The 25,476-nt window shown below is 41.2% G+C and overlaps 4 protein-coding genes across 4 annotated transcripts; 3 read left to right on the top strand and 1 right to left on the bottom strand.

Annotated features, from left to right (window-relative positions):
- Positions 1-189: 189 nt before the first annotated feature.
- On the top strand, positions 190-3,296 carry LOC116208902 (GDSL esterase/lipase At5g03810-like). Its single transcript, XM_031542475.1, has 5 exons — positions 190-799; positions 906-1,036; positions 1,353-1,586; positions 2,326-2,581; positions 2,820-3,296. Exons 1-5 carry the CDS (start codon positions 529-531, stop codon positions 3,011-3,013), a joined length of 1,086 nt encoding a protein of 361 aa, XP_031398335.1. The 5' UTR covers positions 190-528; the 3' UTR covers positions 3,014-3,296.
- On the bottom strand, positions 2,056-11,102 carry LOC116208900 (E3 ubiquitin-protein ligase UPL7). The gene is made up of 15 exons (XM_031542471.1): positions 10,914-11,102; positions 10,523-10,645; positions 9,670-9,910; positions 8,668-9,248; positions 7,250-8,245; positions 6,838-7,166; positions 6,251-6,529; positions 5,906-6,158; positions 5,420-5,590; positions 5,170-5,262; positions 4,582-4,689; positions 4,028-4,144; positions 3,705-3,794; positions 3,489-3,595; positions 2,056-2,569 (listed from the first exon to the last, which is right to left on the bottom strand). The coding sequence occupies exons 1-14, from the start codon at positions 10,935-10,937 to the stop codon at positions 3,512-3,514; spliced, it is 3,489 nt and encodes a 1,162-aa protein (XP_031398331.1). The 5' UTR covers positions 10,938-11,102; the 3' UTR covers positions 2,056-2,569; positions 3,489-3,511.
- Positions 11,103-14,428: 3,326 nt separating this feature from the next.
- Positions 14,429-16,389, top strand: LOC116206639 (embryonic protein DC-8-like). The gene is made up of 3 exons (XM_031539426.1): positions 14,429-15,639; positions 15,746-15,882; positions 16,010-16,389. The coding sequence occupies exons 1-3, from the start codon at positions 14,548-14,550 to the stop codon at positions 16,296-16,298; spliced, it is 1,518 nt and encodes a 505-aa protein (XP_031395286.1). The 5' UTR covers positions 14,429-14,547; the 3' UTR covers positions 16,299-16,389.
- A 3,830-nt stretch (positions 16,390-20,219) lies between these two features.
- On the top strand, positions 20,220-24,775 carry LOC116206640 (sulfite exporter TauE/SafE family protein 4-like). The gene is made up of 12 exons (XM_031539428.1): positions 20,220-20,591; positions 20,715-20,874; positions 21,850-22,050; positions 22,274-22,335; positions 22,435-22,483; positions 22,828-22,883; positions 22,982-23,068; positions 23,175-23,225; positions 23,372-23,611; positions 23,776-23,869; positions 23,998-24,138; positions 24,256-24,775. The coding sequence occupies exons 1-12, from the start codon at positions 20,427-20,429 to the stop codon at positions 24,336-24,338; spliced, it is 1,389 nt and encodes a 462-aa protein (XP_031395288.1). The 5' UTR covers positions 20,220-20,426; the 3' UTR covers positions 24,339-24,775.
- The last annotated feature ends 701 nt before the right edge of the window (positions 24,776-25,476 follow it).

The raw sequence follows: 25,476 nt of genomic DNA, 5'->3' as shown, positions 1-25,476 counted from the left end.
GCCATCCCCTCCCCTCCCTTTTGGTGAGCAGAACATATGATCATTGCTGCAGTGTATGTGAGGTCACACATTCGTCTAGTACACCAACACATTATCGATCGTTACCGCTATACCTATACATGCACCAGACAGACAAATATCATAACCCTTCTCGAGTGCCGGAAGAGCAAAAGAGAAGAGGCACAAAAGCAGCCGAACTCAACACAATGAGACGTGAAACACAATCTATAGTGCCACTGCACTGAAATTTGATGCCATAACTCGATGCCATTATGGAGGTTTTGACGTTGTTGGAACTGTACAGTGTTATTAAACTTCTCATGAGCCTAAGCCCTCTCTCTCTCTCTCTCTCTCTCTCTCTCTCCATCCATCTCTCCGGCCTCTTCCATTTATTATTTAAGTTCATCTCCCCTCCTTTCGCATCTAAATTTCATCATTTAGCCACATTACACCATTTGCCATCATCTCTCCCTCTCTCCCCCCTCTACTCAGCTTCTCAAGGACGAAGAAGACCCATCAACCAAAGAGATGAGAGACTTCTTGAAGCATGGCTGCTGGTGCTGCTTCTGCTTATTAGCGGTGGCTCTGCTCGTTGAGGTCCCACACTCCGTTCCAGGGGTCCAGGGACAGCCTCTGGTACCGGCGCTATGCATATTCGGGGACTCTGTCGTGGATGTGGGCAACAACAACCGCCTCCTCACACTCGTCAAGGCCAACTTCCCTCCGTACGGCCGGGACTTCGTTACGCACCAACCCACCGGCCGCTTCTGCAACGGCAAGCTCGCTACGGACTTCACTGGTAATCTACTCACGCGCAAATACTCTCCCTCTAGCTCCCCGTCCCACTTCATTTACTTTACTCCCTCACTAGCTCTGAAGCATTTAACTTTGGGTGGTCTACACAGCTGAGTTCCTGGGGTTTACCTCGTACCAACCGGCTTACCTGAGCCAAGATGCCACCGGGAAGAACCTACTGATCGGAGCCAACTTCGCCTCGGGCGCTTCTGGGTTTTATGATGGCACTGCTCAGACATATGTGAGTCCCGAGTATTTCCACCTCCACCATCATATATACCAACCTTCTTTTTTTTTTTTAATCTTTTTTTCATATGGAGTGCTACCTTTCTTCCATCATATAATAATACAAGCTGGTTTTCACCTTTATACCGTAACCGTAACCGATGGACCCTGGTATCGGGTTCCGATTCCCAACTTCCTTTTCATAGTTGTATGTGTTAGAGAGGATTCGACGGTCTTGGTTACTTAACCGCATGTCCCAGAAAAATTAGGCCCATCATATACTAAAGACAGTTCTGGTGGGATATAAGGATTTTCTTAACTTTCTGTTGCAGGGAGCAATCTCATTGCCGCAGCAGCTCAACAACTACAAGGAGTGGCAGGGCAAGGTGGCGAGCATAGTGGGGAGGAAGAAGGCTAATGCCACCTTCTCAGGCGCGATCCACCTCCTGAGCGCCGGCAGCAGTGACTTCATTCAGAACTACTACGTCAACCCCCTCCTAAACCGAGCCTACTCCGTCGATCAGTTCTCCGACACTCTCCTCCGATCTTACTCTAATTTCATCCTAGTATCCATCTTCCTCCTCCTCATCCTTAAACCGCCACGTAAAACCGGACCATTTATGTCACACGCTTATATGCATAATGTCAATAGATTATGGTTCCAATACTGATTTGATTCATCTCTCATTTACTGCACACAACCGCAACCTATTTGTGTTCGAAGAACCTGCAGGTTGCATATAATGCAACGACTTATACTGTTGAAGGCCCAAATCCAAGCCCAGCCCACCAAAATTATGATTTTTCTAATGAAAAAAAAAATGTATGCATATGAAACAAAAAAGAAAATGTAATGTTTATTTATTTATTTATTTATTTTTTATAACATTTTCTGTCCGATCCAATCCTGCTACCTGGGGGCTAGTGGTCAGACGTAAATGTTCAGCCGGGGCCGCGCAATCTGAGTCGGCCCAGTGGGTCTGGCAGGATAGCTTCAGCCCTGATTAACATATCTTAAGTAAAGATACTCTATGGTTTACTAGAATAATAACATGTACTTGATTATTGCAGAAAAACTCTTTCCTCATTCCAATTCACTCACTTTTAACTTCTTCCCCCAGAAACCCAATAGATTCATATCATATGCCACACTGCACATTCTGTTTCATATATACAGTAGCAATGTCCACTCGAACTGCAAACCAATCTACAAAATAATCTTAATCTATACAGAATTGTGAAATCCAACCAATGAGTTTTGCCGCACACTGACCTGGTCCTGACTCCCAACCCATGTCTTGACAGAATTTGTATGGACTCGGAGCAAGGAAGGTCGGGGTGACAAGTCTGCCTCCACTGGGATGTCTGCCTGCAGCAATCACACTCTTTGGGTTGGGAAGCAATCAGTGCATCGCAAGATTAAATCAAGACGCGGTCTCGTTCAATAATAAGCTCAACAGCATATCTCAGAGCTTAAAGGCTAAGCTATCCGGTCTCAAACTTGTCATCTTCGATATATACCAGCCTCTTCTCGATATGGTCACAAAACCTGCTGATAACGGTAATGTTCATTCATCGGCGTAGACATTAATTTCCAATCAATGCATTTTGTGTAGATTAAGAATTTAAAAATGAAACTTATTTATGCAGGTTGTCTGCAGAATAAATATTGGAAATTGCACAGAAAATTTTCATAGAATATCATTTAAATTTATTTAAAAGAGATTATACTAAGTTGACAGAAAAATAATTGGATGATGAATCCTAAATGATGGTGAAAATTGATTCTCATGTTGCAGGTTTCTTTGAGTCGAGGAGAGCTTGTTGTGGAACCGGGACCATAGAAACATCATTGCTTTGCAACTCAGCATCTATAGGGACGTGCTCAAATGCTACAGGATATGTCTTTTGGGATGGCTTTCACCCTTCCGAAGCAGCTAACATGGTCTTGGCAGGAGATCTACTGGGGCAGGGGTTTGACCTTATATCTTAGCTATCCCTGTGGTAGCTGAAGTAGTTTCTTGGGTTCGAGTACGTCCTATCTGTATGATGTCTTATGAGTACATGAATGTTCCGGTTCTATTGCAAGAGTTTATTCATGATGGAATGAGCGATAGATACGAAGAGGGAACGGAGTGCTAATCTCCTACAATAGAATAGAAGCTTCTCTAAGCCATCCTATCTATGTAAGATGATTAATACTGTCTCAGTTATTTACTCAGATTACTGATCATTCAGTCCAAAGAATATATTCTTATGATCAGACTACTATATCATGAGTCGTGTTGTTAGCGAAGACAATTTTTTACCGTTGCACCCCTAAGTACTTAGCTATCATGGCTAACTTAACAGAGAGCTTAATGACGACTTTTGGTGCAGTGGTTCTACATGAGCAAGCCAAATAGGCATCAGAATTACCTGATAATAGTATGATCTACATAAGCAAGACAATTAGGCATCAGAATCACCTGATAATAGTATGCCTGAAATGCTATGAAAGTTCAAATCCGGCGTTGCTACTGATTGCATAGAGAAGCTTAGCTCTCAGAGTGCTGGCACGCTTGTATGTTGGCAGCTGCAAACAGACAAAAGTTCACACCGACGCTTAATAAATTTGTGATAATGGTGGAAAACTATCATATAACGTTTCCCAAAATTCAGTTCTGCTTGGGATATTATAACACCTTCAGGGTATTGTAGCATGTGGAAGCTGAGGGAAGTCGGTCCACATCCTGTCCGCCAATACTCGCCCAAAGAGGGACATCACAAGCAACCTGCAGTAGAGTACCATCTGGTTAGATTAAAATACATTTAGTTCAGACGTGTGGAATAAGTAGAGGGAGTAAAATAGTGGAATATATCTTATTTGGATCTTGCAACTGTAAAGGTATTGTGCAGTAACAATTATAACAGAAATATAATAATCCCATTGCAAATGAGGGGACATCTACCCCGCCATTATTATAATCATTGCATGAGTCAAGCTATGAAAAGTTGAAAAAGAAACCTTATGAATAGTAAAGGGTGGCTGCAAGTATTTGAACCCGAGTAAGGGAGCTCGAGAACAACTGGTCACAAACTTTAGAAGCATACAGCGTTCTCTTGGCTCAAAATTTTGCATAACCTGCAAGCAAATAATCAACATGATAAAACAAATTATTTCAAGGAGAATGCCTCTCAATGACGTATTCAAGTAAATAGTAAATGTAGGTCTACACTAGATGAAAAATCAGGTAGTGCTGGAGTTCAATTACAAGCCATATGCTACGTAACAACAGACCCAATGGCTTAATGTCTTTATTACTTTTGCAGATAATACGGCCTTTAACTTAGGTTGGTTAATGTGAAGGCCTCATATTAGAAAACTAATAATGTGCACTTTCTACTGCTAAGTACTTGGCTACACAAATTCAGAACAATAGAGACTCGATGGCTGGACATAGTAGACAAAAATCAGTGTTCTTCCATAACAGTTGACAAAAAAGGATGATAAAGTAGTCTTGGATATGTAAAAAGGAGAAAACGCAAAAGATAAGGACGACAGAGTTGCACTCCGGTTACCTCCCAGAAGAGTTTGACGGTCCGGCTTCCCTCGGAATAACCACCAGAATACTGTGTATTATTTCTTAAGTCATCAACATCAATATCATGTTTCCCACCTGAAAGCAACTGAATGGAGAGAGAAACATCAGCATTCAGCACGGTGTCAACATCAGAAAATTGTTCATCGCAATAGAAGGCCAAATAAAGAGAATTATGCTGATTGTGGTAATTCCCCAAGTTCAGCCGAGCAAATGAGAGGAAACGTCCACTACCAACGTTCAACGGCACAGTTAGAAGTTAGAACTACAGCTGAACAGAATAAATGATTAAAAGGTATTGCTTCATTCAATGCAGTTATTTTCTTAGGAGTGAGTATGGACTAATCAACACAGGCGTCTGCTACTTGGAAACTAGATAAGCCAATAATTTGCAGTCAGTGGAAAGACATTGTTATACGGCAGTCAACCGCGTATTTCCCAAGGATCTTCCTATCAGAATATAATCCATTATAGATGTCTGTCTACCCATACAAGGAGATCTTTTACATGGAAGTCATCGACATATATTGAACAATCTTTTAAAAGGTTATGTATAGCTAAAGAATACCTGGTTGAATTCATTTGCATTAAACAGCTTCAGCCAAGATGGTGAAATGAGATCAGTCATACCTCTGTAGAATGCATTTGCAAAAGGCAATATCTGCAATTTAGGATGGACGTAAAACATAAGTATAATATAGAAGTAAAAGAAAACAACCTGAGTTTTTTTTTGTTCCCCCTTTTCCCTTTTTGAATAAAGAATGAGAAATTGATCATAGAAAAAGAAGGGATTAAGCATCTCAAATTAAGACATGAACCTGTCTGTTAAGTTTGTAATCTGCAATAGCATGAACATACTGCATCTTGTTTTCGTTTGCCACGGAAGCATCCTTGCCCCCAGGTTTTAGTTCAACAAGGTACCGTTTACCCAAAAATTCTTCAGTAACTGTGAAATCCAGCGCCAGTTCCTTCACATCACCTTCATAATGCTGAAATTATTACCCAAACATAAAACGAACATCACAACTTGGGGATCCTCGTAGCAATAAAAGAACCCTCAAATATGAAATGGACACATAAAGATTTCCATTTATATTAAGTCTAGAAATTGTCTCAAAATGTAGCTGGAATGAAACAAGATAAGTCTATTTAACGGAATCAATCAGCAAAAAATGACAACATCCATGTCTTTTGTAACAGAGACGGTTGAACACAAAGAGCTGAAATTATAAATTAGGTGAATGTCAAGAAGATAAAACTACAAGTTGGGTGAACGTGGAATTAAATTTCAACAAGTAATTTACCTTGACATACATAAGATTCCTATACATCTCAGGATCGAGGGTTGATAGCTCATCAAGAAAGCTGTATCTGCCCAACAGCTTTTGGACAAACACGTGTGAGAAGGAGTAATCCAACAGGAAACCTTCATATAGAGCTTTGCCCACAATCCTCCCAAGAAATTCAATCATCTGTAATCCATTTTCTAGATATTTTGCAGATGGATTTGGGATCAATAGTCGATCGACAGTTGAGGTTTGACAGAACAAACCATACCTAAAAATGCAAGAAGTTAAAAGCATTAAAAAAGTTACTTTTGCAAATAGAGCACTGATTAATTATAGTTAGCCGTAAAAGCAAAGAATTACTCAGGTGAAAAGGCAGCTTTCGAGAGATCAGTTAAGAACTCCTTGGAAAGTCCTCCGTAGTCCAGACCAGCCTCGGGAAGGCCACATTCACTAACAAAGGATACATGGATCGATGATTTCAGCCGCGACCCCAGCGAGTTTAGTTGCCTAAACCCATCTTCCACAACATGGCCCCTCCGAACAACTATCTCAACTTTCCGTGAACTGGGCCCAGTATGCTCACCGGCCATTGCTCTGGAAACTTTGTCCATCTTTACAAACTCTCTGAACATCTCAACTCTGCCAGGACAAGGAGTTCAATCAACAAACTCTAGAATTATAAAACAGATAGTTCAAATATGGTAGGGCAAATTTAAGCATCAGTCAGTGAAACTTGGTTAGAGAACTAAAAGTACATAATGTACAGAATATGTACAGTCAACTAATCTCTAAAAGCCCACAGCATGACTTGATGAATATTTTGATTTATCACTATAAGTACCAGTCTAGCAAGTCTCATCAGACTTTTAGGGTCCTTAGACCACGAACTAGACTGATTCAAATGGCTGAAAGACGTCCACATATCCTAAACAACAGCAATCATTTACCTCTCTTCAAATGGATAAACATGTGGCATAGTGGTGATGACTGAGCCCATGCTTGAGTCTGGCAAGGGATCATCTGATTTTGTCAACAGAACTTCATGCATTCGGGCGGCTACGGCAATAGGAAGACGGCTCTGAGATGCCGGAGATAACCACAATGCTGGGGGACAAAACTGGTGCCTGCAATCTCTTTCATACATCATATGCAAGCATTTAATTGCACACTCCATGAGGTGTTTATTTTGTCTAAGACTTCCTCTGGACAAGCTGTTATATACTAGTGTGTTGAGTGCTGACGTAATTCTCCGCTGCTGCTCTAGTGTGAACGGAACCTACCCCGTGCAGAAAATAATCAGGATGGTTTTCTTTACTCAGAAACGAAATATTGGTGAGAATAATATGAACATTTGATTACCTGTTTTTCATAGAATTCAATGTCATCGAGAACTAGTAGCAGATGTGAATAGGCGGCAAAGAACAGAAAAAGCAGACAAGCCATGTCTCTTGGAATACCCTGTGGACCACATCTCAAGAGCTGTACATCCCATTCATCAGAATGATGTTCGTCAATCTGCATGCTGCTCGCTGCGTAATCGGTTGAATCTGTATGATTGTAATCAACACCGGGCTGCGACTTGCCAGTAATTTTGTGTAGGACTGAGCTCCACTTGCTAACTCCGCCCTTCATCGACTGTTTATGTTTCTCCACCAAAGCATCATCCTTTTTGTTCCCCAAAGAATTGCTCAAAGAGAAACAGTTTCCTTCTGGGGAATCGATGCCAAAGAGATAACTTTCAAGAACCCGCCATAGACTAAGAAGAAGTGTCGGAGTGAAAGACAGCATATTAAGGACTGGTAATGATCCAAAATGGGGATTAAAGACGGAGAATATTCTGACCATATAAGAATAAAAATATGCAATGTCAATCAGTTCCAACGTCCCCAACTTATCGAGATTCTTTCTGGGTCCCATCTCTGCCGCATCAGTAGACTCCTTCAGGTTAGCCAATAATTCTGTCAGATGAGACCGCTGACAAAGAGGTTTAAATAGGTCCACGAAGGACATATTCAGAATCCCACATGTAGTTTCTGTTTCAGGGAAAGCTGTATGAGTTGGATCCAATGAAGTCTCACAGTTACACTCCAGTTCCTGATTTTCATCTCTGACTATTCCAGAGTTCTCGAGCCAAATGAAAAGGATTTCAGCGAGAGTTATTACAACTCGAACATATGATGCATAAGCCATACCCTGGTTGAATAACTTAGCATCTAAAGAGCCATTCTCATTCCCCACCATCAGGCATATAATATTGGCTAGAACCCACCCCACCGGGGGAATTGCCTTGTGGCGACAAAGCCCTTCTGGATGTTCCGATTTTGATGATTCTGTTAAAATTTCCCCTCCAAAAGTCTGCCTGTCATAGTTTGATTAGTTCCCAAGTATTTAATATCAAAGCATGGAAAAATCAAACGATAGGAAAAAAGAAAAAAGGAAAAAAAATCACCTCCATCTACTTGACATAACTGTTAATTGGAAAAAATATACTGAGTGCAGAACAAAAGTGAAAGATTGAGCTCGACTCATGGTAGTAGACCCATGGAGCCCTATGAGACATACGCTGTGAATAACATCAACAATAAGGGCAAAAACCACTACTTGAAAAAAGGAACCACGATTCTTTCAAACCTAACCACCAAGAAGACGTCTTCTAAGTATACAAAAGCTTAATATAACATGAGATAGATGTTATGATAAGCACTGCGCATACAATTTTGAAGTATGAAAACTATTTCAGTATGTGGGAACGAACAATAACTTTTTCGAAATCTCACCTGTAGAGTCTGGAAGCATGGAGATAGTACAGATATATGCTTCAGAGCAGGCACAAGAATGGCCGGTAAACGTTGGACAAGCCAAGGAACCGTAAGGAGGGACAAAATATAGCATTTAGTAACACGATGCATGTCCTCAAGTGCAGAATTATATACATCAGAGAAGATGACATGGAATGGCCGCAGAGCTAAAGTTATCATGCTTGCTGTGATCAAGAACCTGTCATCTGTCTGCATTGTAACATTTTTCTGTAATGGCAAGGGAAAATCCAATTTCATGATGTACTTTCTGGTAGAGACATAAAAGCCACTTTCACTTCCCAGAAACAATACTAAATTTTTAGAAGCCATATCTGCAGCAGAACGATCACTATCAGCAGCCATCTTCCATCCTTTCGAGTCAGTTAATGCCACAAGAAGTCGCATTGCTAAAGAGGTCAGGACAAGAATAGCAGGATCAGATTTATCATATACTGCCAGAATGGACGTGCAAAGAGTAATCAAATTCTTTGCTTGATAAGTCCAGATTCTCCTCTCTTCTAGAGAACCGACTGCCAAAGAGCAAAAGTTCCTCCTTGGATCTACAGATATAAAATGGAAAGCAGTTCAATGGCCACAAATAAGACCTCGTATGCATTCTAGATGATCAATGAGAAAAGAACAAAACGAAAAAACTAGCAGTATCCTTACATAAGACCACTAGTATGTAAAACCTTTTTCTTTTTTTTCCTCTTTGACCAATCAAACCTGATGTTTAACTAAGAACATTGACAAAGAGAAATCAAGCTAAAGAAAATTGTCTTGGTTCATGGATTTGAGAACTCGTTTGCGTTACAAAGACTGAACACAAGCTCTGATAGTGACTTCTAGACTTCTACTCATTGCATATAAACACATGCACAATTCTGAATTTTATAAGACATATTATAAGCACCTGCTAATCCTATACTAGCAGTACGAACACAAAACTAGATACATTAGTTTTGGAGAAAGCCACCCCACCAGGTGAGTTTATGCTCTCCAATATAATCTTAAAACAATTCTGCATGCAGGCTGATTCTCTCATTTGAATTCTTCCATTCTGAGTCAATAAACGCGTTATAAAGAAGAGAAATGGTCTCAAAAGGCTGTTGGATATCCAAGTTGCACTGATTGAACTGGAGTACTGATTCAGCAAGATATCCCATTCTTCTTGAATCCGTAAGGCCGTTTTTCTTGTCACAATGTAGCGCCTCCAGACTCTCTGATAATTCAAAGAGCGCAGCTCAAAAGATTAGCTCATGAGAACAACACAAGGCAACATACTGGAATAAAAGCATGTTCTGGGGCTTGCATATTTGGTGCTGTGAACTAAATCAACTCAGTTTCACAAATATATATCTCACTCAACGCAGGAAAAATAAAAGTTTGATATGGCTGTGAAATTGCTTTGCCACTGTTGCTCTCGGATTCTTATTCATCCCTAGTAAAGATATTGCCAGTCTAACATCTCACATCCACTTATGATCAGTCTTCTGCATTGATGTGGTCCAATAATACTAAGAGACTAACCTCTCATACGAAGCTTCTTAAGTTCCACAGGATTTCATATCGGTCAGGGTTAACCTTTAGGAATCCAAACAAGTCTTGGTATGCCTTTGATTTGTACTTGGCAAAGGGAAAGGGTTCCCTAGATTTCATTCCACTAATTCATCCATATGAGGGAATGCTGAAGGTGTCACTAGAGATATCAAGCGAGGATAAAACACACTAAACACGATAATATAAAACGAGGGACCCTGCTATTATTTGAGACATTGAGCGAGGCCCAAGATTATAGCCTTTCGGGTTCACCCGTGATTGTTATGAACTACACCTGAATGAAAAGGGCTGCTGCATTAGCCCGCCTGACATAGCTCCGGAGCTCTCTCTCCTGTGAGACCTTCTCGAGGAGAGCATCCCTCGTAATCTCCCTCGCACTCGCTCCCCTCAGAGAAACCTGATCACCACGACATCCCAATTGAGCAGAATTCAAATCGCAGCTTAAAAACTCTTACAGAAATGAGAATCAAACAAGGGTCACACTGAATTGTTTCTACTCTGTTGTCCACCCCTGGGAACATACTTCCGGGGCAATTCGGCTCGTAACAACCAAGCAAAGCAAGAGAATTTGCAAGAACAACGAGCAGCCTGATTCAACAGATGATCGGACGCTGTTGCTGAAGCAACCCGAGCTGGAAATTAGGCGACAGAGAGGTGCAGATCACCTGATTCTTACGGGGCAGGTCCATGAGAGGGACCAGAGATCATCCTAATAGCAGCGTGACAAAGGGTCTCGCAGCAGCATCGGCTTCAATGCGCATCCATGGCGCCTGCTTCGTCGTCTTCAATGAAATCTAAGCATTAGCTTCTTACCGGTAAGTATCTTCACGTCGATGCGCAAACATTAATCTCTCCAAAAGTTAAAAGGATGACGTTCGATATTTATCTTCGGTCAATGCTCAAGTTTCAGTTTACTCCCCTGAACTTTGTGTTTTTGTTCAGTTTAGCCATTGGTGGTCACGTTACGACAATGATACGTCGTCACCTGAACGAACTATGTACAACTATAGTCCAGTTCGAATGAGCTGTATATTATAGTACGATTATCATAGACAATGAGATTCTTGCAGAGTTGGCAATAGAGGAATCCGAATCTAATTGGTAAACCAAAATCGAATTTTCTAGGTTCCAAATCATCAATTCGGTTTTCGGGTTTTAGGTGCAGTTTCTAAGGCATGAACCTCGAGAACCAGAGCAAACTGGATAAACATTGTATAAATAAAAGCAAACAAGATATAATCACAGATAACTATGTGTAATGGAGCAGGGCAATGCCAAAAATGACAAATTTTAATGTAATGCACCTATCATTCTTACGGCAATCTAAATTGTTAAAAATTTAATGCACGCGTAATACGACAAATAGAATCGAGTATAAGATGAAATGTATGACCTAGCACGGTGAATTCGGCATCTTAAGATGCTTGCTCTCTTTCCTCTTTTATATAAACAAAGCGGTAAGCAATTTAAAAAAAAAAAATCGATATTCATGTATGAGGTTCTAAGATTTATGAACAAAAATGGTAAAATTAGAACGTATACCTAGGCCAGTATTTTTAAATTACTATATGATTTTATAGTCTCAATAGGAAAGATACATAGTCCTAAGAGACGTCAATTGAGGACTGTGCTGGCTGGTTAATCATGATTATACTTGAAGCTACCTGGTGCAGGGACCCACCTTTGCTTAAGATGAGGATTTTCGCAATAATTTCTATATTCATGTTAATATCGCAATAATTAACCTCATTCAAGTTTGCTATTAAAAAAAAAAACTCATGCAAGTTGTTGAGTTAATGGTAATATTTTCTCTGTCCAGGATATATTATAATTTGTGAATGAGGAAAATTTACGTTGAGAGAGTTTTGTGAACCAATCCCGCTCGATTGAATTAGTCGAGACTCATTGAGTTTTTGAATATCAGACTGCGCACCGAAAATATATAATCATTGAAAAAGAGTGTTGCACATTGACTCGCCTGCAACGAAGATATTGCAAATTCGATTATCATTGTGCAAATAATCATAACTCTTTATTAATTATTTAAAATTTATATTTTATTGTATTAGACCAATGAATTTTCATTCCGATAAGAAAATACGTGCATATAATATACATTGAAAAATATCTAATTTTATGCCATGGAATCCAGTAGTTTTCTCCGTAATTCCCATATTTTGTAGGATTGTTGCGTTTCCATACAATACGTATGCGTAATCACTATATATGTATGCTTCCCAAGTCAATGAATTAACGGTATTAACCCTTTGGCGCACTTTTCCTTCCGTGTGTATCCTAATTTTCGGAAACCTATCGGGTCACAACTAATTCAGTTCAAACTGGGTTAGCCCATCATGACGAAAATACTTTTCCAGCATAAATTTTATTTATTCATAATATTTAAATTCGATACATTCCTTAAAAAAAATAAGCGTCGAACCGTTTGAATATGTGATTTTTCTTTTTTTGTTATAAGGGAGGCCATAGACCTTGTACAATGAAATGAAAATCATAAATATATATAATAAAAAGACATGGGTGATTCCACCTGAATATCAAATTTAGAATTTCTTGATCACTAGGCAAGGGCATAAGGCAAAAATGTAATTACGATATTGGATCGGTCATAATATAGCTCTTAAAATAGGACAATCATCTATAATGGACATAAAAATATATTTTTATATAATTAGAAAATATGATATTTGATAATAAAAAAATACAGAATAACGTGGGATAAATTTTGATTATATTACTCCTTCGAGTCCAACCGCCACTTTTTTTTTTCCACATCCGGGGTGTTCAGGCTTCGAACGATTAATCTCCGGGGCTCTGTGAACTCCCGACGTCGCACAAAGCGGGTAATTATGCCAAAGGCGTTCCGGTAACCTCAAGGGGATTCGAACTTGGGATTGAATACAAATTTAGACGTACTTTAATCGTTAGGTCAAATCTCTTGGATTAGTCTAACCGCCACTTGAGACCTAAAAGAAAAGCTTTAATTTGGTTTCAGACATCCCTGCGAGATCGAGATAGAATAGGGTGTTGTAAAAGCAGGATAGGAAAGCATGTATATCCTCTAGAGTTTCTTTTTTTTTTTTCGTAGTAAGATGGGGCAACGCCCTTGGTGATTGAGCTAAAGGCTTTTCCCAGGCTTTTGTTAACATATTGGAACTTTTACAATATCAAGGCACGAAAACTTACCAACAAATCAAATAACAGAATTTTTAAATTATGATATCTAAACGTGATTTTATGCAAAATTCACAGTAATTAATAATATATATTGATGATTTTCTGTTTCTTTATTTTTCTTATTTATTAATATATAATTGACTCTGTGGTTGACTAAAGATTGATAAATATATAACGGGTAATTGTTTTTTTTTTTCGGTAGAGTGTAATTTCTTCGATTATGCAATATTATTATAAATATTATCTACCCGTAAGTTCAACCTTCAGGTCATACATACAGTTTTGCCTCTTTTCTTCTCTTGTATAATGCATACTATTTTTCTTTTCAATAGGTTAATGAAAATCTAGAGTGCATTGAAGAAATACATCAAGGTGAGATGTGGCTCCTTGAGAGCGAGGAAATGAAGAAGCATATTATGGGTTGACTTGATATACTGATACTGATCTCTTTACCGCATATATATATATATATATGTATGTATAAATAAATTATGAAAATGATTTAGACTAAATTTGAAAATTCATCCTAAACATTTACTTTTGAAGACGTAAATTTTTAATCTCGATTAGATTAAAGATTGAGTGTACAATGCACCATCAATTCAATTTATTAATTAATTAAACTTCTAAAACTATAAATTTACTAAATACAAATTTTTATTGTATGAAAATATCCACGATGTAGAATACTCGAGAGGCACTAAGTATATGTGTTCCTTGATTTCGAGCAAAAAAAATACATGTTCCTCGAATAAAAAAAGAAAAGAGAAAAAAAAAAAAAGAATTCGACGTGGTAAACACGACCGAACTGTTCATATATTCGCATGTAACCCGACGTGTCATGCCTCCAGCAGAGCCAGCTCCACGTGCAGCTTCCCCACAAGAACAAGACACGTGGCACCTGCCTGAGGATGCTCCAGTCAAACGTGTCAACTTACCGGGTACCAGCAATATCATATATAAGGATCAAATGTAATCACCGACTGCTCTCACTACAATAAGATATAAAACACGAAAGTGGTGACAAAGAAAATATAGTACTCTGTGTAAGGAAATTCTTAGTGTGAGAGGGAGATTCCAGACGTTGCAGAGAGTGGATTGAAGATGGCGTCGAGGAAAGCTAAGGAGGAGAGGGCGGAGGCCGCCGCGAGGCTTGCCGCGTCCGACCTGAGGGACGTGAACCGGGACCGAGAGAGGGAGAGGTTGGAATACGTGGCCGAGGAGCTGGACGTGTCGACAGACCAGCCCCAGCAGCAGAGGCCTGGGATGATCGAGTCGGTCCTCCAGGCGTTCCACGACACGTATGAGCATGCCAAGGAGGCGGTCGTGGGGAAGAACTATGATGCCTCCGAGACTGCTGACATGCCGGGAGACCGGGCCCGTGGGGCTTATTATGACAGCACCCCGGGGAAGGCTGAGCAGTATAAGGATTACACAACCGAGAAGGCGAAGGAGACCACCGACTCGGCTGCGAGGAAGCTTGACGAGACGAAGGAGGCGGCCAAGAACAAGACGGGGGAGCTCGCGGATAAGGCCAGGGAGACCAAGGATTCTGCCCTGGGGAAGGCCGGAGAGTACAAGGATTGCACGGCGCAGAAGGCTGGGGAGACCAAGGACTCGACAATGGGGAAGGCGGGTGAGTATAAGGATTATGCAGCTCAAAAGGGCAGGGAGACGAAGGACTCAGTAATGGGAAAGGCCGGGGAGTATAAGGATTACACGACCCAGAAAGCTCAGGAGGCCAAGGAGAAGACGAACGAGAAGGCGGGAGAGTACAAGGATTATGCTGCTCTGAAGGCTGAGGAGGCGAAGGGGAAGACCATGGAGAAGGCGGGAGAGTATAAGGATTACACGTCCCAGAAGGCTGAGGAGGCTAAGGAGAAGACGAAGGAGAAGGCGGGAGAGTACAAGGACTACGGGGCCCAGAAGGGTCAAGAAGCCAAGGAGAAGGCCGGGGAGTACAAGGATTATGCGGCCGATAAGGCAAGGGAGACCAAGGACTCAGCCGCTCAGAAGGCGGCAGAGACTAAGGATTACACGGCTGAGAAAGCCAAGGAAGGGAAGGACACGGCAGCGGGGAAGCTGACTGAGCTGAAGGACTCGGCTGCAGATGCGGCGAGGAGGGCCATGGGTTACTTGTCCGGCAAGAAGGAGGAGACCAAGGAGAAGGATTCTGAAACTGCAGACACCGCCAAGGTAAGTTCCGTTAGTATTGCTGTTATAATTCAAAGTCGTGTCTTTTATGATACAGTTATGCTGGGCAAGAATAATAATAATAATAATACTAGCTGGTTGTCTGCAGGAGAAGCTGAGCGAGACCGAGGAAGCAACTCGGCAGAAAATGGAGGAAATGAGGATCCGAGGAGAGGAGTACGACGATGAAGCTGCTCTTCGGGTGAGGGAAGCATCGAAGGAAGCTCAAGATGACCAGGAAAATAGGTGATTCTCTATAGCCTATTCAATCGGTTAATAGGATTGGACGTTAATTAGCTCAAAACTAAGCACAAAGCTCAGCTCTGATATGGTTTTTCAAGTTCCTTAAACAAATTTTGTTCTAAATGGTCAGGGGAAAAGGAGGAATATTTGGTGCGCTAGGGGCCATCAAAGACAAGCTGACCCACCCGACTGACCAGGCCACCCATAAGCATGAGGATGTACCGCCACGCCGAGATGCCAGTAGTGGTGAGAAGGGTGAGAAGATTGAGGTGTATGTAGAGGAAACCCCGCCCGGAGCAGTGGCATCTGCTCTGAAGTCGTCCGACCAGATGACGGGCCAGACCTTCAACGATGTGGGTAGGATGGACGAGGAGGGAGTCGTGCGCGTCACGGACCGGGACCGGCATGGGAAGATGTGAGATGAGCGGGGACGCAATGGCGTGGGTGGACGAGTGGATGACGTGCTAGGAGAACTTCAAGTCCATGTTTTTTTTTTTTTTTGTATCATCAAAACACAAGTTTATGTTTTTTTGATAAGGGGAGAGATGTTTATGTTGTTTCTTTCTTGAGGTATAATACTTGGCTTTGATATTTTAAATAAAAAATCTTTGTTATATTTATTTATGTTCACGAAAGAGTACCTCCCGACCTTTGGGCTTATGATAAAACGGTTGATGCCCATTGGGCATACAGTTTGTGGGCTGAGGCCCATGGGAGCCTGGAGATTTGAGGCCCAACTCCTGGATTTCCGCTGCTGCTTTTATATATGTCCCGTGAGAGCGCTAAATACAAAATCCATCTGCTCAGCGTACAGTTCGCGCGCGGGCGTTTTTCTCCCTCTCTTCCTCTCGTTCGTATCCCTGGCCCCGGAAGCCGTCGCCGACGACGAAATTGATCCAACCAAAACCGGGAATTGGGTCTCTCCGATCAAACATCGCTTTTCCAGTACGTTGTTTACTCACCCTTTCTTTTGATCTCGGAGGAATCGAAAACGAAATTTCGTGGATTGCTGCGAATGATTCCATTGAAATGCTCGCGTAATTTGCCGAGTTCAAAATAGGAGGTCATCGGATGCTCCCTGATGTGGAATTTGCTAATTTTGATTTGATCGCCGACGATGAGCTCGGTGCACTCATGCCTAAGTTGGGCGCAATGCCCGGCGCATGTAGAACGCCGGACCAGCTTTGCTGTTCATAGCGTTGCTACAATCTATTTCGAAAGAACAAGGATTGATTTTTCGTGAGAAAAAAATTGTGGCAGAGGTACGATTGAATTGGGAGACTGAGTCGAGATTCTGTCGAAATTTAACGTCCGGGAACGATTCATGTGGGCCATGGGGAGGAATCTTTGTGAAACAGTGGGTCCTTGAGAAAGACGCAGGGGGGAATTTGTCTCACACAATTATTTATGTCATCATAAATACAGTATCTGACCAGAACGGGGACCTTGATGTTGGTTTTTGTTTCCTTAGTAGTAGTAGGACCAACTTCATGTGTGGATCACTGTCTTTTGTTCCGTGACGGGGTCCCTATTGTACAAGTTGTCTTCACAAACTTGATGGGCACATCATGAATACGAAGTTCATTGGCTAGGGAATGCATTAATATGCATGATTCTGATTCCTGAATATCACCAGTGGTACAATTCCCTTTTCAGGTGCCTTTGACAGATCCATTGTTGTGTTTCTGTTTCGTAATTAAGCTGAAACGGCCAATAAACGTGCGACCCAAATTGACATAAGGGCCAGCGGACGCAAGAAAAGTTGTATTAGGATCTTCGGAGATTCCTGCTATTGACTATATGCATGAGTACGAATAGTCCGTACCATCTTGCATCGATTTAAGCAGTTCAAGCTACTCATATTCTGATCTCTGTTGTTTTATTCCAGGCCTGGCCAATCGACAGTGTGCGTATTAGCGGTTGAATTGTGGAGTTCTCGAAGGTGATAAAGGGCAGCCCAGGTAAGTTTTCAAGCCCCTTGAGGTGACAGTGCATGGACAGGCAAGGATAGGGCCATAGGTGTTCCCACATGTATGCAAAAGGTCTCTGTCCCAAAGGGAGAAACGATGCACCTTTTTGATTCCTATCATTGTGCCATATAATCAATCAGCTCGTAGGAAGCTTCCGAGCAACCATACTATGAAAAAAGTGAACTGCAAAATTCAGTGTCATGTAGCAGCTGTGGGCCTGTCCTGGTGATGGAGCCATTGATATGCTATGTTGACCAGCACAAGAGCTGCAGCCACAATTAGGTCGCTTTACATGTCACCTAGGAGTTTTTTTTATTTTTTTTATTTCGTACTAGTGATTATAAGAAACCTTTGCTATACTTTGTATGGTACTGGAGCTTGCAATATCCTTGCCGGGTGTTCTTGATTGCAGATGAAAACACTCCGGCAAGTATGTACGACAATACAAAACCATGTTATACGAGGACTGAGCGATTCTTTTTCCATTTTTCTTTTTCTTTTTTTGATTTTGAGAGGTAGAGGACTGAGCGATTTGAGAAGACTGAGTAACATCCCTAAATTTTTTGATCTTGTAGCGTTATCTCTGCGAACATCATGAACGTGTTTGGTTTTCTGTGCTGATGTAATAGTAGGTGCTACTAACACTAAGTAGTAAATAGTTACGTGAAGTGGTCCAAGACGAGACGTAGAATCTTTAATTACTGGCACATCATCAATTACTCGAGCACAGAAAGGATGATCGTTCTCTCTCACTTTGATTGTTTAACATTACATACGAGTCAATTGACTCAAGCAGCATGTCTCAGTTTTTAGCATCATCTAACTCGGACGGTCAATTTTCTTATTCGGTTTCTGCAGGCTGCCAAAAAATTAGGTCAGTGCAGTGACCAGAATGCTCTTGCAAGACTATGACGCGGCAATTCAGATTGAACTGGCAGTATTAAGCTGATGTTTATTGAGGTAAATCGAAAGCGCCCGGTTTCTTATTTGTTTTATAGATAGGAGCCTATGGAATTACCTAATAATAACTTTACGTTGTCGATCTTCTTGCTTCTACTTGCAAGCACACCAATTAGAATAAGTACATCATTTTGGTTCGCTATATAAACACCCATATATATATATAAATATATATGTAGTCTAGTGATTCAGAAAATCATATCAATCGTAGCTTGACCGTTTAGACTTTCCAATTCGGACATCGTTTCCTTTTTTCTTATTTTTGGGTTTTCTTTTTGTCATGCAAATCATGTGCTGTTCCATGGTCACGTAAGTACAGTATCCGAAATTCAATTTTCTAATTTTATGTTACTCAAGTGGAACCATGTTGATTATTATAAATCGTCACGCCTCTATATGTGATGAATTAACAATTGCAGTCTGCCGTATTATCGAGGAGTCTCGTTTGTTTGACTCCACGACTGCGATAATATAGCAGACCGTCGTGTGCTAATATCCGCTAATGTTTTGGCGATGTAATTTCTGGGATTCCTGTTTGATAATCAAGTTGTTTGTATTTAATATGCGGATATATGTAATCAACTCGTTCAACTGACAACTGGGGATTAATATCGTCTAGATCTCGACGGAAACCAAAGTCAGATTCCATACTAAATCTTATTTAAAAAAATAAAATAAAATAAAATTTCGGGGCATACTCGTTACAGTGGTTATTTTCGCTCTCTCTCTCTCTCTCTCTCTCTCTCTCTCTCTTGCGGGGCATATTCTTGGAATTTATTGGCCAGAAATAAGGGAAGAAGAGATATTGTCCTAACTCCAGGCTGAGATTCGATACAGAATCCGACAGAAATTTTGGTTTTTTTGGACACTGGTGGGTTAGAGACGTACTCAAATAAGATTGCAACACCAAAGCCCAAAGGGACTGGAGGCTGAGGTTTCCCGGCCAGCCATGTGGGCTCGAATTGGTAACAAACGTTGCCTTCAGATGACAATGTTTTCGGTCGCCATAGTCCAAAACTAATTATAAAAATATTGAATCGCCGTCTTGGAGATAAGGTTTCACTTAGAAAGTTAAACGAGGATTCAAAATTATTCATGATAACAAATATAATATCGGTCGAGGTAATCTCGCAAAATTGGCAGATATGCAATGTTTATGGCAGTGCCTGGTGGAATTGCATATATGGGAAATATTACTCGCATGGTAATTATCTTGTTACCATACGTAGGTAGGGATACAATAATAATAATATACGGGGTAATTTTACCGGACATTTTCCGTCATCAGTCTATTCCTGCCTGTCTGCCACGTGTACAAAAATCTCAATTAACATTGGCCAGATCAGAAATTCGCACAATTCTTTGTTCTCTAATCTGTTCCGTCTTCCCTCCCTATATATGCATGCGACAACCATCTCTTACTAACAACTCTCTCTCTCTCTCTCTCTCTCTCTCTCAATTTGTGTGCATACGTAGTGTATGTTTCACGACCGTCGGTTGTCTGTCGTTCTTCTGTTCAACTGAAGTTGAAGTAAATCTTTCCGGGCGTGGTTGACTGTTGAAGAAACAGACGGAGCAGGCCGCCTTCATTGATTCCGGCACAACTGCAGCTCTGTCATGGGTATGAAGTGGTTCGTTCTGTACCTGCTCTCCGGCTTCTCACTTGCCGTGCTCTCCGTGCGCTTCCTCGACGACGACCAGGGCGAGCCGTCAGGTGATCCCGCTTTCAGCCATTTACTTTTATCGCTTGATGGAACATCCAGCACAGAGAAAGTCTGGCCGGTGCGTGCCCCTTCATCTGTTTCTCAGCTCCATATATGCTTGTTGTCATCTTTTATTTATTTATTTATTGCTTTCATGTGATTTGCTCAATGGTCGTTCTTCTTCCCTTCTGGTTGGTTTCAGAAATTGGAGTTTGGTTGGAGGATCGTGGTGGCCACGGTGATTGGGTTTCTGGGTTCAGCATGCGGGACTGTTGGTGGGGTTGGTGGGGGAGGCATTTTCGTCCCCATGCTCACTCTCATTGTTGGGTTCGACACTAAGTCGGCCGCTGCCATTTCCAAATGTAAGTTCGAGACTTGTCTCCATCTCAGTTCTCAACCACATGCTTCAGTGTAATTCTCTTCTTGCTTCCAACCTCTTTTTTCCACTCTATCATGGTTAAATTGAGTTTGTTTGTCAACCGGATCTCTTTTCCGAAGAGATGACGCTACGTGATATTATCGGAGACCATTGGGATCTGAGGAGTGTGACTGGGATGAGCTGTGAAGTTATGTTTTTGGAAGTACCTTTCAACCTACAAGTTGCTTTCGAAAGTTGCAAGTCCGTGGATCATTAACCATTTATAGATCAAATCTAATCTTGTTATCGACATAAAATATCTGCCTTCCTGCGTTTGGTCCACCGTCCCATGATCGTTTGGTCCCATGTCGTAGCTACAGAAGTAAATTCGCATTTTTAATGTTATTTAATCACGATGCAGAGAATGTGGTTCCATATATATATATATGGACTTGTGTAGCCTGTTACTTTCGTTCTTTACGACTGCAACAACCACCGATGAATCTATAAATGTGACTTGGAATTTGCTATAGAGAACTAATTGCTTTTGTGCGGTAGATAGTATAAATGCTGGGGAAGGGAAACAAAATGTGACTGCGAAATATCTGCGTTCACAATCACAAGGGTTTTTTTTTTTTTTTTTGTCTTTTCCTCTTGTGGAAGCTTATCCATGATTTATTTCTAGAGGCATTCAAGTGCACTGCGATTTATTCATAGCCAATTAGTGTCCATATTGTTGCCGAAAATGTTTTCTCGAACATTTTACGAGTAAGCATAAATTTTTTGTACTCGTTGGTTCTCATTTACGGATAGCTAGCTAGGTAACGGGCAAATTATTTTAATAGACTTTCATTTCTCACCCAAGGTTTGCTAGAGAAATGCTTTTGCTGGGGATGCTGTTTAGTTAATATAACTCAAGACTCAAATTTGAGAGATTGGTCACACTGATTAATGTTTGAAGGAATCGATGGGTATGCAGGTATGATCATGGGGGCATCAGCATCATCAGTCTGGTACAACCTAAGAGTACCACATCCAACTAAGGAAGTCCCCATCATAGACTACGATCTTGCCCTTTTGTTCCAGCCCATGCTCATGCTCGGCATCACCGTGGGTGTGGCCCTAAGTGTCGTTTTCCCTTATTGGCTCATCACTGTTCTCATCATTATTCTATTTATAGGTACTAACTACCCTTCAAAGATGATTAATTTACTTGAACAGTTAAACTTGCCCATTTTTTGCTTTTGGCCTTTTTACTATCCTAGACCCGCCTTTTATCAACAATGATCAGTCCTTTCCTTGTCCATATTTTAATACAATAGTCATGCAGCGGCATCACAATCACTGTTGAACAATTGGCGGAAGGTTTGGTATTTACTTTCAATTTATTATTGATCAATCAGGCACCTCGTCGAGATCTTTCTTCAAGGGGTTGGAGATGTGGAAGCAAGAGACCATTTTGAAGGTCAGTTGCAAAACTTGTCTGCAGCTTACATGGTATAGTGAAAAGGTTGTTGTCACTTTTTAACTCACTTTTGTCCTTTTTCTGTGGTCGCATGTACAGAAGGAGCTGGCCAAGCGACAGGCGACTCTAGTGGACTCTCATGGTGAACGTAAGTTATCTTTATATCAGCATTTACTCTTTAGTAAAATCTTAGTAAAATCATAATTATACTGTTAATGTTTATATGTTGCTGACATCATGCGCAATCTAGTCCTGAAAAATAATCACACCATCCCTGGCCCAGTGACTCTGGTGTACCCTCAAGCGAGCTTAGGTTTACTTTCTGGTCGTGTCTCGTATTTGCAATTTCCACCTACTTGATGAGAGAATTGAGTACGCAAACAGATAAATTTTATAGAACATAACTTATTAATCTTTTCCCATTTTATTTTTGCCCATCTTATAGTTTCTGCGAGATGCTTACTCCATATATGTTTGATTTGGTTGCTGCAGTCCTTATCGACACTCCGTACGACCCATTAGTTCCGAAGGAGGAGAAGTCGGAAATGGTGAGGCTTGATCCACCACCAATGTTGCTTATTCATGACATCCATACACCAATATTTCTTCTTTCTTAGTTAAATTAACCACAATGATTCTACTGCAGCAAATTGTCTGCTCGAACCTGAAGTGGAAAGGGATCTTGGTTCTGTTCTCGGTCTGGATTTCCTTCCTCCTCCTCCAAGTCATCAAGGCAAGTCGTTATTTCATTGGTCCCTTAATTCCCTTCTTCAACCTCTTCATTTTTCTGTAGGGCTTAGTAAACTAATATTCGGTGTTTTTATTCCATGTCCCCACAGAACGATGTAGCAGTGTGCAGTACATGGTACTGGGTGCTGTTCTGCTTACAGGTAAAAGAAAGAAACATATACTAGACAAAAGTTTCCCATGTGCTTTATGTCATAGGATGTCTTAATGCGGTTCTTAGTTTTTCACTTCAAAGAGGATAAAGAAAAGCAATTTTCATTTGTTTTTTTTTCTTTCTTGTGTCGTGCAGTTTCCCATTGCAGCGGCAGTATTTGGGTACGAAGCGGTGAAGCTGTACAGGGAGCACAGGAAGAGGATGTCCACAGGGAACACCGAGACTATTTGTGAAGCTACGATCAATTGGACCGCCGGCCACATAGCCTTTTGTGCGTTCTGTGGCATCCTCGGTGGTTGTGTTGGTGGCCTGCTGGGATCCGGTGGCGGGTTCATACTGGGCCCACTTCTCCTCGAGATCGGGGTCATCCCACAGGTAGGGGCTATGAACATTATCTTACACATGCGGCACATGGTCCTTCATTTCCTAAACTAAAAATGAAATGTAGGTTAGATATGTTTCAGCTAATAGTCAATATACAACATTCGTGATAGTTAATACGGGAACAGTTTATCAACCTCCTATATGATTATGGACAGGTTGCAAGCGCAACAGCTACGTTTGTGATGATGTACTCGTCATCCTTGTCCGTGGTTGAGTTCTACTTGCTCAAGAGGTTCCCCATTCCATATGGTACATAGTGCAGTGTCTTTGACTTCACCTCATATACGATTGAGCTCCTCAATTGTATATCATGAGTCTGAGAAAACATTCCCTGACCAAAACCCATTCTGATATAAGAAACTTTGTGGTTTCTACAGCTCTTTACCTGATGTCGGTTTCAATACTGGCCGGCTTCTGGGGACAATTCTTCGTCAGGAAACTGATCACGATCCTGAAGAGGGCCTCGCTCATTGTGTTCATCCTGTCTGGTGTCATCTTCGCCAGCGCCCTAACAATGGGTAAACTTTTCTTCTTTACCTGTCCTGGAAATTGCACTTTCATCGACCGGTATCAGGGTCGATCTAGAAATAAACGCTCTTTTCTCATCCACGGGGTTCTTGTTTCTTTACGTACAGGGGTTATCGGCATCGAGAAGAGCATCGTGATGATACAGAACCACGAGTTCATGGGATTCTTGAACTTTTGTAGCAGCCAGTAGCCTCCAAAGAGCAAATTTTAATTAGGTGGAGATTTGTCTTTGTTTTCGTTTTTGTTTTTCAGAGTCTCTGGAAGAAGTGAATTTCCAGTACATGGAGTCATTGGATTTCATATGCGATGGGCCCAAGGTCTGAGTGTCGGTCAACACCTAGTTGACCACGCCAACCCCAATATTGCCCATAATAGGCAATAAAAGAGAGGTTAGAAAGGGAGTCAACAGTGTGTTAGCAGCTGGCTGACACTCTCCTCTTCCAAGGGGAAGAAGAAAAAACACTCGAGAGATATTTTGCATTGGTTTTGAATTGAATCAATTTTGGATTTATTCTAGTACAGAACAGAAACAGTTGTGTCTTCTTCTCATTGCATGTAATCAACAGTGTCGATTCGAGTAGCCTTCAGTGCAAAGTCATATTTATAGATGCACATGTTTCGCTGCAATTTTTCTTAGACATGCATCTTTCAAGGAACCTAATTGCTTTTCCAATAAGTCGTGAGTGTCGAACTCGGAACTCTGGGAACCAACAACAATATTTCCCTGAGGACGGACCTAGAACGCTCAGATAGCTCGGCAGAGGGCCCCCAAGCAGAACAACACTGGACTTGCCTAATAATATCGTGAAACCTCTAGCAGATCCAACATAGATTAGACCATCACATGGCAAACGGGGCATGTCCAGTGAGTGAGATCTGTTCTTCACATGCCATCAACATAATTTTACAACTTTGTTATATCAAACATCACATATATATATAAATAAATAACACCAAGAAGTGATTAGAAATTGATAGCTACTTCCTTCCCAGCCTAATGTCCAGAGAGCTTGAAACACTCCGCATAAGTCCAACTCACCAACCTTTCTTCGTTGCGTAACCGAGAGTCATTGAGTTATATAGAGATAAATTTTGACTAGTAGGAACATGTCATTTCTTAATCAACATGATTACTTATATAGTGGCAGCAAGCAGATAAAACAAAGGACATCCTGCAAACTCGCAAAACATTATCCGAATTGCATCCTGTCCAAATCATAAATTATGGTCCGCTAGATAAAGCGCTGCCTCCTAAGAATGTATATGTTCTCGATAGGTTATCAAGAGATAAGTTCTGCATTGCCATTCATAACCCCAAAGCTCACCCT

This window comes from Punica granatum, chromosome 5 (genome assembly GCF_007655135.1).
Source record: "Punica granatum isolate Tunisia-2019 chromosome 5, ASM765513v2, whole genome shotgun sequence".
In the NCBI taxonomy this organism is placed as follows: domain Eukaryota; kingdom Viridiplantae; phylum Streptophyta; class Magnoliopsida; order Myrtales; family Lythraceae; genus Punica; species Punica granatum.
Note: the sequence above shows the minus strand (reverse complement) of the source record. Positions and strands in the feature narration are given on the sequence as shown.

What these genes read in the sequence shown, in the direction of transcription:
- LOC116208902 (XM_031542475.1), top strand. Translation starts at nt 529, where the DNA reads ATGAGAGACTTCTTGAAGCATGGCTGCTGGTGCTGCTTCTGCTTATTA. An exon ending in GCTCGCTACGGACTTCACTG is followed by an intron (nt 800 to 905) that starts GTAATCTACTCA and finishes TGGTCTACACAG; the next exon opens with CTGAGTTCCTGGGGTTTACC. An exon ending in ATGGCACTGCTCAGACATAT is followed by an intron (nt 1,037 to 1,352) that starts GTGAGTCCCGAG and finishes TTTCTGTTGCAG; the next exon opens with GGAGCAATCTCATTGCCGCA.
- LOC116208900 (XM_031542471.1), bottom strand. Translation starts at nt 10,937, where the DNA reads ATGGACCTGCCCCGTAAGAATCAG. An exon ending in GGAGAGCATAAACTCACCTG is followed by an intron (nt 9,249 to 9,669) that starts GTGGGGTGGCTT and finishes TTATATCTGTAG; the next exon opens with ATCCAAGGAGGAACTTTTGC. An exon ending in TTGAATTCTATGAAAAACAG is followed by an intron (nt 7,167 to 7,249) that starts GTAATCAAATGT and finishes TGCACGGGGTAG; the next exon opens with GTTCCGTTCACACTAGAGCA.
- LOC116206639 (XM_031539426.1), top strand. Translation starts at nt 14,548, where the DNA reads ATGGCGTCGAGGAAAGCTAAGGAGGAGAGGGCGGAGGCCGCCGCGAGG. An exon ending in AAACTGCAGACACCGCCAAG is followed by an intron (nt 15,640 to 15,745) that starts GTAAGTTCCGTT and finishes GGTTGTCTGCAG; the next exon opens with GAGAAGCTGAGCGAGACCGA. An exon ending in CAAGATGACCAGGAAAATAG is followed by an intron (nt 15,883 to 16,009) that starts GTGATTCTCTAT and finishes CTAAATGGTCAG; the next exon opens with GGGAAAAGGAGGAATATTTG.
- LOC116206640 (XM_031539428.1), top strand. Translation starts at nt 20,427, where the DNA reads ATGGGTATGAAGTGGTTCGTTCTGTACCTGCTCTCCGGCTTCTCACTT. An exon ending in GGCCGCTGCCATTTCCAAAT is followed by an intron (nt 20,875 to 21,849) that starts GTAAGTTCGAGA and finishes ATGGGTATGCAG; the next exon opens with GTATGATCATGGGGGCATCA. An exon ending in CATCATTATTCTATTTATAG is followed by an intron (nt 22,051 to 22,273) that starts GTACTAACTACC and finishes TTGATCAATCAG; the next exon opens with GCACCTCGTCGAGATCTTTC.